A 15667-nucleotide genomic window follows, 5' to 3' on the forward strand; every position below is an offset into this window, starting at 1 on the left:
CAGAGATGACTCACCGGGCACTGCGGGACTCAAAATCCTTCAATCATTACGTTTGTTTGTGTATCTGTGTGTGTGTGTGTTTGTGTGTAATGTTTCCCTAGTGCCACATTTAAGTTCTCATGTATGAATTTCAATGGTTTCATAGACTGATATTAAATTATGGTCTGTCTGCTTCGGCAAAGCCACGGATGAACTCAAACTGCCTCTCTCCTCATGCGTTTCACTCACACACACACATTCATTCACTCACACATACTCTATTAACAAACGTTATCAGTGACATAAGCATCGACAGAGCAGACCACAACTCAGAGCTGTGTTAAGAGGATGGGCGGAACAAGTTATCCCGAAGCAACTCTCCACCATCTCAAAGCCCCCCCCACTGCCACTATTCCCCAGCACCCAGCCCCTTCCTGCATATAAAACTTCAGTGTGGATGGTTCAGTGTGCACAGTTCTCCTCTACTACGGCTACTACATTGTCCAAACTAAAAAAATAGTAAGAGCAGATGAGACATTTTGTATATGGAGGTGATGGAGGGAGGAAGGAAGGCGGGGAGTCAGAAGTGGGACAGTGCCTGAATATTAAAAACCTTGTAAAACTTCCTCGGGCACAGAGGATGAAAGACTGAGCTCAGTCTCAAAGCCTCCGGGCTACGTGTGTGTGATGAATCTGAGCTCTACATGAACGTCTCAGTAGATGATGGGACTGTCGCTGCTGTTGTTGTTGTTGCACTGGCGGCTGTTTGGTGTGAAGTGGGACGGGTCAGGACGGGGGGAGGCTGAGGAGTGACAGACAAGGGCTCGTGTAGTGGTTTTTGCGAGGGGGGCTCTAGGGCTCTACTGCGACGCCTGCGAGGTGGGGTTGTCGTTCTTGCTCTCCTGGCTGGGCGGGGCCTTGTTGTTCCAGGGCGAGTTGGAGCCCAGTGCCGGCGAGTTGTTGAAGCTGTCCTCGTCGTCGATGCCGTTGGCCGCGTCGAACTGCGTGTTCTCGAGCCGCGTGATCAGGCGCTCGTCCTCGTCGCCGAACTCCCCTCCCATCAGAGTGGGCTCTCCCACCACCATCACGTCCTGCAGAGACAGCAGCACTTTATTCAGTATGGTTTTTTTAATGTATGGAAGTCACAAATGTCATGAGAAGAGCATGAACTGATTCAATTACGACATTCAATGTGGATTTGTTTTGCTTTTTATGAAACTAATACTTATTAGAATCACTAAATATGATGTAAAACATTGCTGATGTAATTTTGTTTCACTATAGGTGGGTTTCCATCCATTTTTTTATGTGATTTTTTAAATACAAAAACAGAAAATTCAACAAAAAAAAATCCTGAAATATGTGAATATGTCCAAAAGGAACAGATTCAGTGAATAAAAGACTGAGGCAAAAAAGTCTGAAATGTCAAAACTGCAGAAACTGAGTATGGTGGAGGTTTGTGATTCCTCGACTTAGTGCAACAAACCACTGCCAAATACCTACAGGAGCTCAATTTTTATGGAAATTCCATTTTAATGGAAACCAATGCTTCTGTCATGTACATTTCCCCCCTCCATGAATCGGCTTTTCAATAAACACAGGTGTAATAGCACTTTGCTGACTCCAGGTGGGAGCGATGCACTCACTGGGACTTGGCTGGACAGAGGGAAGCCACTGCCGGGGCTCTTCTTTTTGTTGTTGTTGTTGTTAGTTCCTCCTCCTGTGCTGATGGTGCTGCCACCTGACATCTTACGCTTCCGCCGGTTTTTAGGCGGCTGTCTTGACGGCTCGGCTGAGAGGCAGAAATAAGAAGAGGGTTACAAAAGACGCACAGATACAAATAAGCTGTTTGTCAACATTGGGGCTTTTCCATTATACAGCCCCAAAAAAAGCACCACACGTGTCATTTCTCTTACCTGGTGGTGCCACCATCCTCTGCCACTTCTGGAAGAGGCAGGTCTTGAGGCAGTCTCTGGGGCTGAGGCTGTACGTCTTATGTCTGGACATCAGCTCCTGCATGGGCTCAAGAATCACACACAGCTGGAAGTGGAAACAGAGAGGGGCAACTGGTTAGAGAGTTTTTCATGATTACACCAATATTTCTGATTGTTTTAGCTAATTAAATGTGAATGTTTTCTTAAGTTTCTTTGCTCCACATAACAAAAGAAATCATGAAACACTGAATCATTTTTGGTTTGTGGACAAAACAAGACATTGGAGAACGTCGTCATTTCCATGTTTGACAACACTGATCAACGTTTTTTAGCATTTTCTGACATTTTATGGACCATCGATGGATTCATCGATTAATCAAGAAGAATTAATTTCGCCTCACTCATGTTCCATGATGTTCACTGTCGTTTCGCTTTACAAGTGTAGCTCTTACGCTTCAACTGTGATATAAAACGCATCTCTTTCTGCGTAGCGCAGGAATGTCACCGCAGACTATTCAGGCAGACCGGCTATTCAACACACTTTCAGCTTTCATGGAATCTGTTTGTCGACTGCTTAATACTATATTCTTGACAAACAGCCACTTTACAATTAACCAACATTGGAGCGTTGTGACTCATTTGTACCAAGCAGAAAAGACTCAGCCTGTAGTTCCAGTCTGACCTGTGTAACACGGTGTGCAGGAACAAAACACAGAAGCAATATGGGATCCGAACTCTGTGACGATGAGCCATGCCAACACCGATTAAACTGAACAGCCTCAAACTTTAAACTTGTTTGAGGAAACTATATTTGCATTGTTTCAACATAGCAAATTCACACTGCATACATACAAGGGTTTTAAGACTTAGGCAGAGCAACTATGCCGATATTCTCTGATGCGTGGACAACGATGAGGCAGCACTTAAGAGTGTAATCAAAACCTTTGAGGGTGAGGAAAAACAAAAGGACTCCTTTATCCATCCTCCAGTTCAACAAAGCTCTACGTGTGCTTTAGACTACATGTGTAGACTGCAACTTAGTTGGCAAATTTAAATAAAAACCTACAGCTATAGAGGTGGCAGACAGCAGTTCCACCTCTCGAGCAGCTTCACCTTGATGTGACCCATGTTGGCGCCCTTCATTCAACTTGTATTAAAGTGTTTGTATACTGATTGACTACATAAAAAATGACCGAACCACCAGTGAAACTCATGACATTGACACACTCGGTATGCAAACGTGTGATTGAATGCACAGGCTACACATTCATTTAGTCAATCACATTACGCCTCAGTAAGCCAACAGCTGGTGACTGTGAGGTTTGGATGCCCAGTGGCTGAGGAACAAGACATGTACGTACACACCCTGGCAAATCAGAGAGTTATCCAACGTCACAGAGTACAAAGCACAGATTATATAACAGCTAAAATAATGTGGCTGGAGTCACTTGAAGACTTTAAATACGACAAACCAAGGCTTCTATAACAATTTGAACATGTGAAAGTGATGATGAGAGTTTGAAATGTTGAGTCAGCTCCAGTTACCGTTATAAAAGCTGTCATTCTACCAACAATGACTCCAAAACAAGGAAAAAAAAACATTCAAGACAATAAAGATAAAATGTTGAATGTGTGCTCGGACTTACTCGGAGGTAGTTAAGGGTGGAGTTTGACAGGCCACATCTTGTTATATTTTTGGACAGCTGGTCCAGCATCTGTGGGTCCTGGGCCTGGGAGATACATCAATCGAAAACAGTTACTCATCACACTTGAACAAAAAACACACACTCAGATTCACTTTGGCAAACTAAACCGATCGAGGCAACACATATTGGCTCCCAATGCACTTTGCTCTGACGGGTAATTGTCTGGATAAACAGGAAGTCAACAATATAATGTCTGCCAATGAATATATTCAATAGTAACATTGGAATAGTTACAGTAAATCAGTCATTTCAAACACTCTTTCTTTTATTTACATTAACCATGTGTTGCTTTGTTAACTATGCAATAAAAACTCCTCTCAGCTGCTTATTAAGACAAATCTGCGAGGCCAGTTTTCCACTACACATGTCCAGTGTGTGCACAGCGCACACATGGTTACATAAATTTAGAGGTGTGAGACCCAGCACCAACAACAAAGTTTGGAGCCTTCTCGCCCATGGAGATGACGTCATTTCTGGTTCTCTTCCACCAGAGGAAGTATACGCCAAGGTTAACAATTCCCCAAAAGATGTCTTTTATTATCATTGTACGAAGTTTGTTCTGAGCTTCGTCAGAACGCGTGCCAGTGTGTATTCACTTACGTGCATGGCCAGTATACTTCGGGGGATGAGTTCACGGTGTTGTCTGATGCTGAAGTGCCACGTCTTTATCCTCATCATGTCGTCAAACATGAACTCCAGGTACAAGCGCCCCTCAACACATACCTACAGGAGTTTAGAGGTCGGAGGTCAGCATGAAGCAGGAGGACCGTGAAAACATAAACAGGGAACCGGACAAGCTGCTCTTCTGTACTCGGATTTAGAGCAAAGGTTACTGAAAATGTTGGTATGCAAGACATCCTGTAAATCCTGTGAGGCCATCATTTAAAACCAGGATTTTTCCACAATGCAGATTAGTATTTAAGTTGGAATACATACTACTCAAGCATGTCTCCGTTAGATGTATAAACCCTGCACAAGAACACAAACTCACCTGTGTGAACATGGGCTTTCCGTTCTGGGTGACCATGGTGCACTGATCACAGTCGAGGGAGACAAAGTTATTGTGGAAGGACTCCTTCGGATGTTTCAGCACATAGTAGAGTTCAGTGGCACCGCCCTCAAATATACTTCGGAAGTACCGTGGAATCAATGTCCGGCCAATTGCTGGTGAGGAGGAAGAAAATAGATGTAAGAGAAAACTAAGGAACAGCATAACATACCATTTAAGACTAGGAATAAACAGCTGTGACTTTGCTTCCTTACTGTAACGTTTGGGTCCATCCTCCAGACAAAAAGTAATGGTCAACATGGCATCATCCTCGAAGAATTCTGTAGTAAATGCATCCCACCACAGGTTATCACACTCCTGCAGGATGAGGAAAAGAGCAGACACCAACATTACATCTTGTTTTTGTGTGTGTGCATTGAATATTTATGTACACGTCACTGTGCTACAAACCTCTGTCCAGTTCTGTAGCCGTTTGTTAAGTTCAAATATTCTGTAGTCTGTCTGGTTGCCATATGGTGTGTGCCTCCTGTACAAACATTTCACGACAGAAGGAAACAAATGGAGGAGTTGTGTGAGAACTGTATAATGAAAGGCTTCAGTGGAATGAAGGAAACTTCCTGATCACTTAAATGTTAATGCTCTAATAGCGTCTGCACTTTTACTGTTTTTTTCTTTCTTCCAACACCTAATTGAGCCTTCTCAGATAAGAATATAACTTCCCACGACCTTATCTGTACTTATAATTATTGCTGTTTCACAATGGCTGGAGATAGCAAGAAATAATGTCTCTTACCCTATTCCTGGCTCCAGGTATGTGGGAGGATACATTGGGGTGGGACTGAAGAAACAAGAGACGGAGGGATTGTTACTTTCAGCTATAGAGTTAATGTGCCCTACTTCAGGAACTAGTATGTCTTTATGACCCTGGGACTTTAGCCAAGCACGGCCCACATTAGATGATACAAGGAGACACTAAATAGAAACACTTCTCAAATACACATACATCAACTGCAGCTGATCTATTTACTGCAGGACGACAAGCTGTGAAATACTGCACACAGTTCTGTATAGGCACAATCCCTCGCCTTACAAAGCCACACAAGGCAACTGAAATCGATTAAGAGAATTAAAGAGTTGTCTCACATGGCCAGTCTACAAGTTTCACTTAAGTCATTGAGGCCCAACACACATTTGGTGGGGACAATGAGGTGTTCATGTTCAATATTAACAAGGTATAAGATCAGCCCTTCAACAATTGCTAAAAAGAAACTGACAGGTGCCCCACTGTGGCATAAGATCCTTAACACAGCTCCCTGCACCCTGATGTCCCTGGAGCTAAACTATGCATTGAAATCGGTTCCTTAGTGAATTTGACAAGAGGAACGGGTCGTGTAGCTCCCAAATAACATAATGTACATTTGAGGCTTTGTTCATGAAGTTTGTGAACCTCCCAAAAAACAAAAACCAACCAACAGTGACTATCTCAATTTGCATTTCATATTCACAGAAGTGCTGCTCATGCACTCTGTCCTCTAAACCACTTCCAGTAATTTGTTGATAGGTCAGAGTCAGCCTAACAGATGCCAAGCTGAATCAACGATCACTTTTTTTTTAAGACAAGCATTTTTTCAGGCAAGCCTTACATAGCAATATAGAAGGGAAGGCGATAATACAAAAACGTGCAAGAGACATTTTAACTGTGAACTAGAACCACAGCAGACTGCTAAAAACAAACAAACACAGACATATAACACATATAAAAACTCACCCCACGTCTCTGTCCAGCATGGTGCCGGGGTGGAAAGGGGGGAAAGTGCTACCGTTGGGGGGCTCCTTAGGGGAGTACAGCTTGAATGACTTGGAGGAACAGCCTGGAAGACAGGTTAAGAAAAATGTAAAACAATTTGCAATTTGTATGTCACTTCTTAGGTTGTTATTAGAGCTTTTAAATCATAGCAAAACACATCTTAAGTGATACGAATACGAGAAAGTACATTTAAAACCATACATGGTGTTTTTGTAATCACCACCAAGGAGGCTGATTTCTGTCTACAGGATAAAGTACAATCCACTGTACTTCTTCAAAGTTGGTTGGGTGTGGAGTATAGGCCAAGGAAGGACCAACTATATTTTGGAATGGTTCTGCCACCTGTGCAAAGTGTTTCTCTGAACAAGTAATATTTGGTCCTGATCCAGATGCTGTGTGTTGGTGAAAAAGTATGTGCTCTTCTTCCAAAGAGGGCGTGTTTGTTGGCCATGTTTGTCTATATCTGCCTGTGTGAGCGGCGTAACTCAAAGAGTAAAGCACAGATGTTGATAACACTTTTCTTTTCAAGGATGTAGGTTATTATAATATTAGAATTTGGTAGTGACATGGATCTGGATTTTAACCAATGTTTAATCTTTGAGATAAGAAAGCGTGTCAACACTGTTGCCTTAGTAAACGCTTGTGCTCTCGTTTCCTAGTTTCTTGATTGAAGCGTATGTAAGGGATGGAGGCAAATGGCACCAATTGGCCAGTATAGCTGCACTAATTCACAGATTGTGTCCATCTTCTCACATAAAGACACAACATGCCATGTCAAGAGGGAAGTTTCCTGTAAAGAAGCTGTTTCTGTCATAGCTCCATTACCTATAATCCAATCCTCATAAATAACTATGGAATACTATACATCACAACATTAAAATTGACTCAATTCACCCAGTGACACACAAAACGGATGAATCTCTATCAAACACACACGCACAGTGCTCCAGCACTTATTGTACTATAATTGCCCAGCTCTTCCATAAAGGTCATCTACGCATAGCAGCCACTGGGTCATGACCCCTGTCGTCGCCATGGTGAAGCCCCGCCTCATTTATGTCTGTCTTTTCAGTCTCTGCATATTAAACACACCTCTGAGTGTGCTTTAAGGAAGACGTATATTGCTTTAATAACATGGATTAAAAATGATGTTGAAATGAGGGGATGTTTTAAGCAGGGGAAATTGTGACATAACTAATTAAATATATATTCAAAATCTATCTTTCTAATGTCAGCTTAAAAACCAGCTGCTCTTTGAATGCAGCACTCACTTCTTTACTAGTTTCTAGTGTAGTTGATTTCTACCATGTTTGTAAATAATAGACACATGTGGTCTGCTTCTAACATACCCAGAAGTAAAATTGATAACTTTTTCATTGAGAGCACAGATCATCATAAATGACTGTGTTCAGCCCTGCTGCCTTCACTGTGCGCAACAACAAGTTGTTTACACTGTGAGCATCATCAACACTATGCTATGGGCTGGATGCCTCACCAGAGAAAAACAAATGGGGGGAAGATAAATAAATAAATAATCGATGTTATGTGTCCATTAGTTGTTGAGAGCTCCATTAGCTCCTCTCCTCTCCTGTTAGCGGTTAATGACAGGCAGTCACAATCACATCAACTGGACTCCACTTCCTCCACTGGGAATCATGTTCCCCTCTCCCAGTACACTATATACACACACACAGACATTAAACATGCACACACTTTCCTGGCTTGAGTGATGGTCGACCAATTTTTATCTCAGAAGCAGAGTGACATAAATCTAATAACAATACAGTCTGGCACAAACTACAGACCCAGTTTCCACCCACCATCACCTCATAAGAAGAATAACCTGTGGTGGGGTATTGGACCTGTGCCACTTCACACTGCCACCATGTCTGTTTTCGAGGGACAAATAACTGTCCAACAGGGATACCCTCCAATTGCTAGGTTACACTGAAGCACAAACCTATGTTGATAAACTTTGTGATAAGGACATGAATGTAATATTACGGTCGCGCTGCACCTTAAATGCGAATTAGAACACCCGTTCAGTCCGTAAGTGTACCATTCAAGTCACATTTGCACATTTAACATGGAATTGTCTGGCTACAAAGGCAATTAGAATGGCAACAAGCGTACAATGCTAACACTGGGCTTTAAGCTAGGCTAAAACATCAAACGGACGCTTTAAGAACCCACAATTATTTCGCTACACAACTTAAAAAACGTATGTGCTACAAATGTTTATCGAGCACAACAACTGTGCATTTTCCAGGTGATAAAACGCTACCGGAACAACGTTAACATCCTGTCAATAAAGCCTGCGGGGCAAGCTAACGTTAGCAAGACACAGCCAATTGCCCGTTAGCCAAAGTTAGCTTTCTTGCTAACGCCTTAGCGTTAAAATCCCATTTTCAACGGAAAAAAGGGGGCAGCGAAATAAAACGAAAAACGACAACAGCCAAAGTCCCCGCGCTGCATTCACTCTCCCTGGCAGCTGCACCCCGCGTGTTAAAAGTGTGTGTTCGTGGAAAAGCGAACCCCTTTTACCTGCAAAGAAGTCCAATCAGAAAATTGATGTTTACAGATCCGTGATGATAGACCGTGTGTACGCTCCGTGCGTAAGAACGGATAGGCCCGCTGGACGGACGCAAAGAACGTACCGACACAATACGTCCCACTGAATATGATCAATAAAAAAAATCACTCAAACACAAGAGTCTGAGACGGACCCGGGCCTGAAATCACGGGAGTCGGTCGGTTATGTTTTGTCCCGCATGAGGCCTTGTCAGTGGGCTGAAGCCTGCTGTGGGTTTACATACGGACCCCGATCAGCCCTTTGTTCACGGGAGGACATGAACAATAGCTGTAGGCCCTCCTCCTCCTACTCTCCCTCCGCAGTGCATTTACTCCTCTCTCCTCTGCCCAGCACCGCCAGCCACCCTCTCCCTCTCCCTCTCACTCTCCCCCTACTACTCCTCCTCCTCCCCCACTAATGCACAACTGCACATAAAGGTTGTCTGGTAAGCATTTTCCCTCACTTCCTTAATTCCCTTCTCCTTCCTGCTGCATCCCATCCTTTCCCTGTAACTGACACAGATGAGGACTGGTCCAAAACAGCAGAGATGAAATGTGTGTGTGTTTGTGTTTGTGGGGTAAACACAACAATCATACACTGACTGTGAAGTGGTTTTCATGTTTGTCTGTAGAGCAGTGCTTTACAAACTTTTTTTTCTTCAGTAATGTAGCCATGATATCATGAACTTAATTTTAAATAAAGATTTGTTCACAAAAAAATAATTATTAATTATCATGTGAATTACATACACATGTATGAGTTTTCTGATAAACACATACATACATATATAGAGACATATATAGAGACATATATACGCATATATACGTATATATGCACATACATACATATATGTACACATATATATATACATACATACATATATGTACATACATATATAGACATACATGTGCATACATACATATATCGACATACATGTACATACATACATATATACATATACATATACATGGAAGCACTAAGCCAAAAGGAGAATCCGACAGGCCTCTAAATCTGTTCAAATCGCCTGGAATTACAATCAGCTACGATATTCAGATCACAGCTGACAAACATTCACCCATATGGCCAAAGTTGGTATATAAAAAGTACAAGTCATATTGGATCAGAAGTATTATATAGCATATATAGTAATAATGTGAGTGGCAGAAGAACTGATGCTTCACTTCAGCTAAAAAGCTCCTATAAGTATTAAAAGAAGCCACCAGTATGAGCACAGCTCTGGTGTACAGTACATACTATCCATGTACATAGGTTGTTTCATAAATGATTTATCCACTAATTTATCCACATATTATATATAAACATATATACGTATATATATATACGTACATATATATGTATATATATACATACATACATATATATGTATATATATATATATATATACACACATGTATATATACATATATATATATATATATATAATGGATAGTCTTTCAGTTTCCTTGATGAAGACAATCAGGAAGTAAGAATATCCTGAATAGCCACCAGGGGGTGACTTCACTGGTTTGTAATAATTAATGCATTTGAATGAAACGTTATGGTAAAATGAGCGTAGTGATTTTATAACATTTATCTTGCCTATGGATGTACGAGTGGATTTGCCTATCTTCATCCGGGAATTGAACCCACAACCTTTGAGTTGAAACTCAACTAATAAATAATAGAAAACAATTAAGGGTAATAGTAACAGGTGTTTCAGTTGTATTAAATGTATACAAATAATAATTAAATGTCCAATCTTTTGAGCTCATTGAGCAAAAATGCAAATTACTACTTACACATGGGCTTAAAATCTAATCCTTTGATATTATGATATTTTAGAGTCTATAAAGTTTTTTTCTGTAACATTTCATCGTGTATTTATTTATTGTTTCCCGTTTCTCCTCTGCTGTCTTGTAACAGGCACATTCGCCCGTCAGGCTGTGCGAACGCATAACTTTCCCATTCATGTGCAAGTCAAATGCAGACGTCTGGATTACGGTGAAGTGACGGCGCCTCCCGGGGACATAAGAAGAAGAAGAAGAAGAAGAAGAAGAGCGTAAGCTCCTCAAAAGCTTGTATGTCGCTCGACCAGCAACAAAGCTGCTGGGGCTGAGTTTGTGCACACGTTTTGGTTTTGACCGCAGTAAGCCTGTGTGTGCCGCCAGCACTTCACTGGTGTCGTCAATAGTGGCTTGTTGTGGGTGACTTGCCTATCTTCACATTCTCTGGCCCCCCTGTAGCCATGGCAACACGGGGGCAGTCAATGCTGTCACAACTGGAGAGAGAGAGAGGGGCTGAGGAATCATCCGTGGAAATGGACACACAAGGGGTTAATCCTGCGTGTGTGCATGTTTGTGTGTCCAAAGCTCACCCATTGAAATGGTACATGACGGGGTTAATCCCTCGTGCACGCGCGCGTGTGTGTGTGTGTGTGTGTGTGTGATGGGGGTGATGGAGAAGAGGTGGTGGTGTATCGGGATAAGCCTTGAGGGGCTTACACACACCGTCTCTCTTGCTCTCAGGCATAGGGCAGTCCTTATCTTCAACCACACACACACACACACGTGCACACACACACACACACACACACACACACACAGCTGCCTAACCTTCGCTTTACCAGACTCATTTCGTCACTGGCACTTACACATTCACACCTAAAGCCCCAAATCCATGTATAATACGTGATTAAAGCTGCGGCGTGCAGAGGCTGAATAAACTCCCCGAAGTGCACAGTGTGATGTTTTTTCCCCCCCCCGCTAAGCTTAACGCTCAAAACTTCCAAGTGCAACTATTTTAATGCACCTTTAGTAAAGTTGGTAAAAAGGAGGCCAAACTTGAACGCCGTCAACAAAGCAGGAGACCGTTTTGTCCGGGGATTTGATTTGATAAAAAAAAAAGACAAGACAAGCTTACCTTCTTCAGTTTCTAGTTGTTCTGACATTGACATTTTGTCACGTACACCGACTACCACAGCCACACACTGATCTGACTCACACACTCATGCCTGTCCCTCGCTCTCTCTCTGATATCTCCCATGTCCAGACTGTCAGGCTCAGGGGCACAAGGAGGAGGAGGAGGAGGAGGATGGGGTGTAGATGCCTGCATGTACAGTATGCACACCCAATGTGTGTGTGTGTGTGTGCAAAATGTGTGCAGCGTGCCACTTCCACTCGCTAGTCAACAGGAAACTGAACGGACGCGTACATCTGCCAGAGTTCTGATAACAACCTTCCCCAGACGCCCTCCCCTCCAGAACTGTCTCCAACACTGATCTGAGGACGGTCACATGTCTGCACGTATGTGTCTGCAGAAAACTAAAACTGATCCCAGCTCCGACACAGAGCACGACATCGTATCAGCGTCCTTTTCCTCCCCAAACACTCTCTTTTCACAGATAGATTCACATTTCTTTTCCCCCAAGTGCAACACCAAAGCTACCGTTTCATAGCTTTTACCCGCTTCGTAGTATTAAAGTCGGAACGCACTGTAAACACATCAATATGACAGCTTGGCCCGCTCCTTGATAAAGAAGCTCGAGACACATCTCTGGGGCTCTTTTCAGTGATCGCTGTCTGGCAGATTCTCGGGCGTTTGGCAGCTCAGGCTTCACTTTACTCCGTTATTGGATCAGATAGAGGGACAGAGATCTCTCTGTCTTAGTCAGCCCCGAGAGAACATCTAAAAGGACAAGCTGTCACTTTTCTTCTCTTTTTTTTGAAGGAATGGGCTTTAACGCAGCGCTGACCAGCTGTAGCTCCGACAAAGTCACGTACTTATCTCGACCGCGGCGCTTACTAGAGTCGTTCCGTTTCATGCTATGACATTTATTTATCTACTCCACTGCATCAGACGGAATAAATGTTGAAATATCCCTGACTATAATTAAAATCATCCCCAGCCAACAACAAAATCACGATGCAAACATTACCTCTACTGTGAAGTAAAAAAGTACGCTGTCATAAATACGGACTTAAAAGTAGCGTATAGTGAGATTAGTCAATTTTACTTTCTGTTTGTCACTTCCATCTTCTGTCAAACATCACAGCTGGAGCATGTACTGTATGTATGCATAAATATATACAAGTAAATAACTTAGCAGACCATAGACTTAAGAGTAAAAAGCTGCAAAACTGTGAAAACACCACATAATCGGTCAGGATTACTGTTAATCCACAGCATCGTAGGTGAAACTGAACGATCGGCTGCTCAAACGGCTCAAAGTATTAAAAGTTACACCAAAAATACTCTTATTAAATAGTCAGTATGAAGAAAGACCCATTGATTTATTTCATCTGCAGGAGCCAAACTTCTATGATGAATTCTATATGTGCTTACTTTACCCATAAATGTTCCTTAAGTGATCATTCAGACAGAAAATGGACTATTTTTATTTGGTCATAAAGGTTTTAAACCACTGCACTGTGTACCATTATTTCATGATAAATGATATATTTGGCTTAAGAAACTCTTCTTATCTCTAATACAAATATACAATACATATATGTATATATACACATATATATGTGAGTACATATTTATGTACATATATGTATATATATGCCCACATATATATGTACATATATGTACACATATATGTCTTTATATATACACATATACACACACATATATACACATACATATACACACATATATATATACATGTAAAGCATAATCTACATGAAACAATGCTCATCTCTGCTGTTATTTCATGTCACTGTGTGCTGTTCATTCTCTGTGGACAGCCATCGCTCTCCTTCTCGTTGTGATTTACAGGCGTGACTTCACCACGCTTCACTAAAAAGGAGGTGGTGGTGGGGAGGAGGGGGGGGGCAACAACTGAAGTGACCTACAATCAGAGGTTGTCCTTTGATAGCAGCGTCCTCTTGTGGCCACGGGGAGCTAGTGTGTTTGTTTTCATCCTGCCCTACCGATTGCTCTCACTCACTCACTCAGTCACTCAGTAACTGAGTGGATGAATTCCCTGTGCAGGTTTTTCTCCAGCAGTTTGTCACACGGGAATAACAGGCCACAGGGTGACGGGATTAAGATTATTAAGGGATTAGATATATCATATGAATCCATGTTCTTTATAAAAGTATTTTAAAACACACTTGTAGTGTTATAATTATTTAAGATTATAAGCATTATTGATCAATATGTTTTTATTCTCCCCTCATGCTGGCATTTTGAGATCAGTGTGTTTGTGACCTCTTTAGGACACACTTTTCCGGCATAAGTACTGACCTTGTCAGGTTTTGTAGTCCTCATGGAGACCAAAACCTGGACCTAATTGAAGGATAACCTACCTAACCTTTCTGACGACTAGTGTTAAGTCGAGGGCAAAGGTCAGGTATTAATTGGTTAAGGTTAAGGGACACGGCTTTGTTAAAGGTGTCCAAATGAATGGAAGTCACTGAGAATATGTGAGGAGAACTGTGTGTGCGTGTGTGCGTGCTGACAGCTGTGTGTGAGTGGAAATGACAGTGCCCTGATGCTGCGTTCTCTGTTCTGTGGGAGCCATTTTGTCTGTCTCTGATCTCAGAGTCAGGTCTGCCCCCCCCCCCAGCCCCCAGCCAATCACGTCACCGCTCAGCCTTGCAGAAAACATAAAAACACAGTCTGATCACTCTCTCACTCTCTGTCTCACCCTCCCCTCCCGTGCTCCTACAGAGCTCATCTCCCACTTGCCTCTCTTTTCTTGGCTTTTCAGCTCTCTGCCTTTACAACCCCCCCCCACCACCGCCACCCCCCCAACCCCATCACCTCACTCTCCCGTTTTCTCTTCCTCCCTTGCTCCTCCTCTTCCTCTCTTAATCCATATCTTTCCTCCAGTATCATCTCACTCCCCCCCCCCCCCTCCATCACACCCTCCTCCTCTTTAGACTCCCTTGTTGTGCAACCTGTTTCTAAACAGCTCAGCCTTTGTGCGTTTCTGTCTGTTGCCATTTCAGCCAGAGCTGCAGTCTTTACTCATTTTCTTCCAATCAGGGACACCATGTGACTCTCTCTGCATGAGAGGGCACAGTCCCTTCCCCCCCCTTTTCCTTTTTTTTCCTCTCTCCTCCCTGCCTTCCCTTCCTCGCTCTCTCCCTCCCCTCGGTGGAGCCAGCCACCCAGAGAACATACGCTAGCAATCAGAGGAGTCAAAGAGAAAGAGGGGAGTGAGGGGAGGGAAGGAATGGAGGTAAGAGTCAGCAAGATCTGAGCAGAAAACATCTGTATCTGCAGAGAGCTTAATGTATAAGAACTTCTTCTTAACACACACACACTCATGTTTATGTCATCCACATGTTGGGGCACATGCTGCGAGCCCCCCCCGAGCCCACACAAGAAGGGGGGAGGATCCTTCTGTGTCGAACACGGCTTTGGAATGTAAACAAGGCGAGGAGGAGGCGAGGAGGAGGAGAGGGAGTGTGTGGATTCTCGTCGTTTCTATATCGTCATCATATGACATGTTCTGAATGTATAAAGAGTGTAAGGGGTTAGAGTAAAGTTGGTCATCACCGTAGACTGTAGAGTCAAGAGCTGGGTTCATTTCAAGTTGACATAAGCGATCGCATCCATATTTGGAGCGGAGGTCGTGTTTACATCGCTCGCAGTGTCCTCGTCTTTGTGTTCTTCATCCCTTGTGTCACAGTAGGTGCTTTGAGAATG

At 42.8% G+C, this 15667-nt stretch overlaps 1 protein-coding gene across 2 annotated transcripts; it reads right to left on the reverse strand.

The window, feature by feature from the left end:
• Positions 1–339: 339 nt before the first annotated feature.
• ldb1b (LIM-domain binding 1b) lies at positions 340–9215 on the reverse strand. 2 transcript variants are annotated; one of them, XM_083905566.1, is made up of 11 exons: positions 8980–9215; positions 6397–6499; positions 5422–5466; positions 5079–5154; positions 4883–4985; positions 4611–4783; positions 4220–4342; positions 3560–3643; positions 1896–2019; positions 1626–1771; positions 340–1070 (listed from the first exon to the last, which is right to left on the reverse strand). In XM_083905566.1, exons 2-11 carry the CDS (start codon positions 6414–6416, stop codon positions 840–842), a joined length of 1125 nt encoding a protein of 374 aa, XP_083761692.1. In that variant the 5' UTR covers positions 6417–6499; positions 8980–9215; the 3' UTR covers positions 340–839. The 2 variants fall into 2 exon arrangements, with proteins under 2 accessions (XP_083761692.1, XP_083761693.1); XM_083905567.1 differs by lacking the exon at positions 5422–5466.
• Positions 9216–15667: the final 6452 nt, after the last annotated feature.

Source organism: Microchirus variegatus (genome assembly GCF_963457635.1).
Source record: "Microchirus variegatus genome assembly, chromosome: 19".
In the NCBI taxonomy this organism is placed as follows: domain Eukaryota; kingdom Metazoa; phylum Chordata; class Actinopteri; order Pleuronectiformes; family Soleidae; genus Microchirus; species Microchirus variegatus.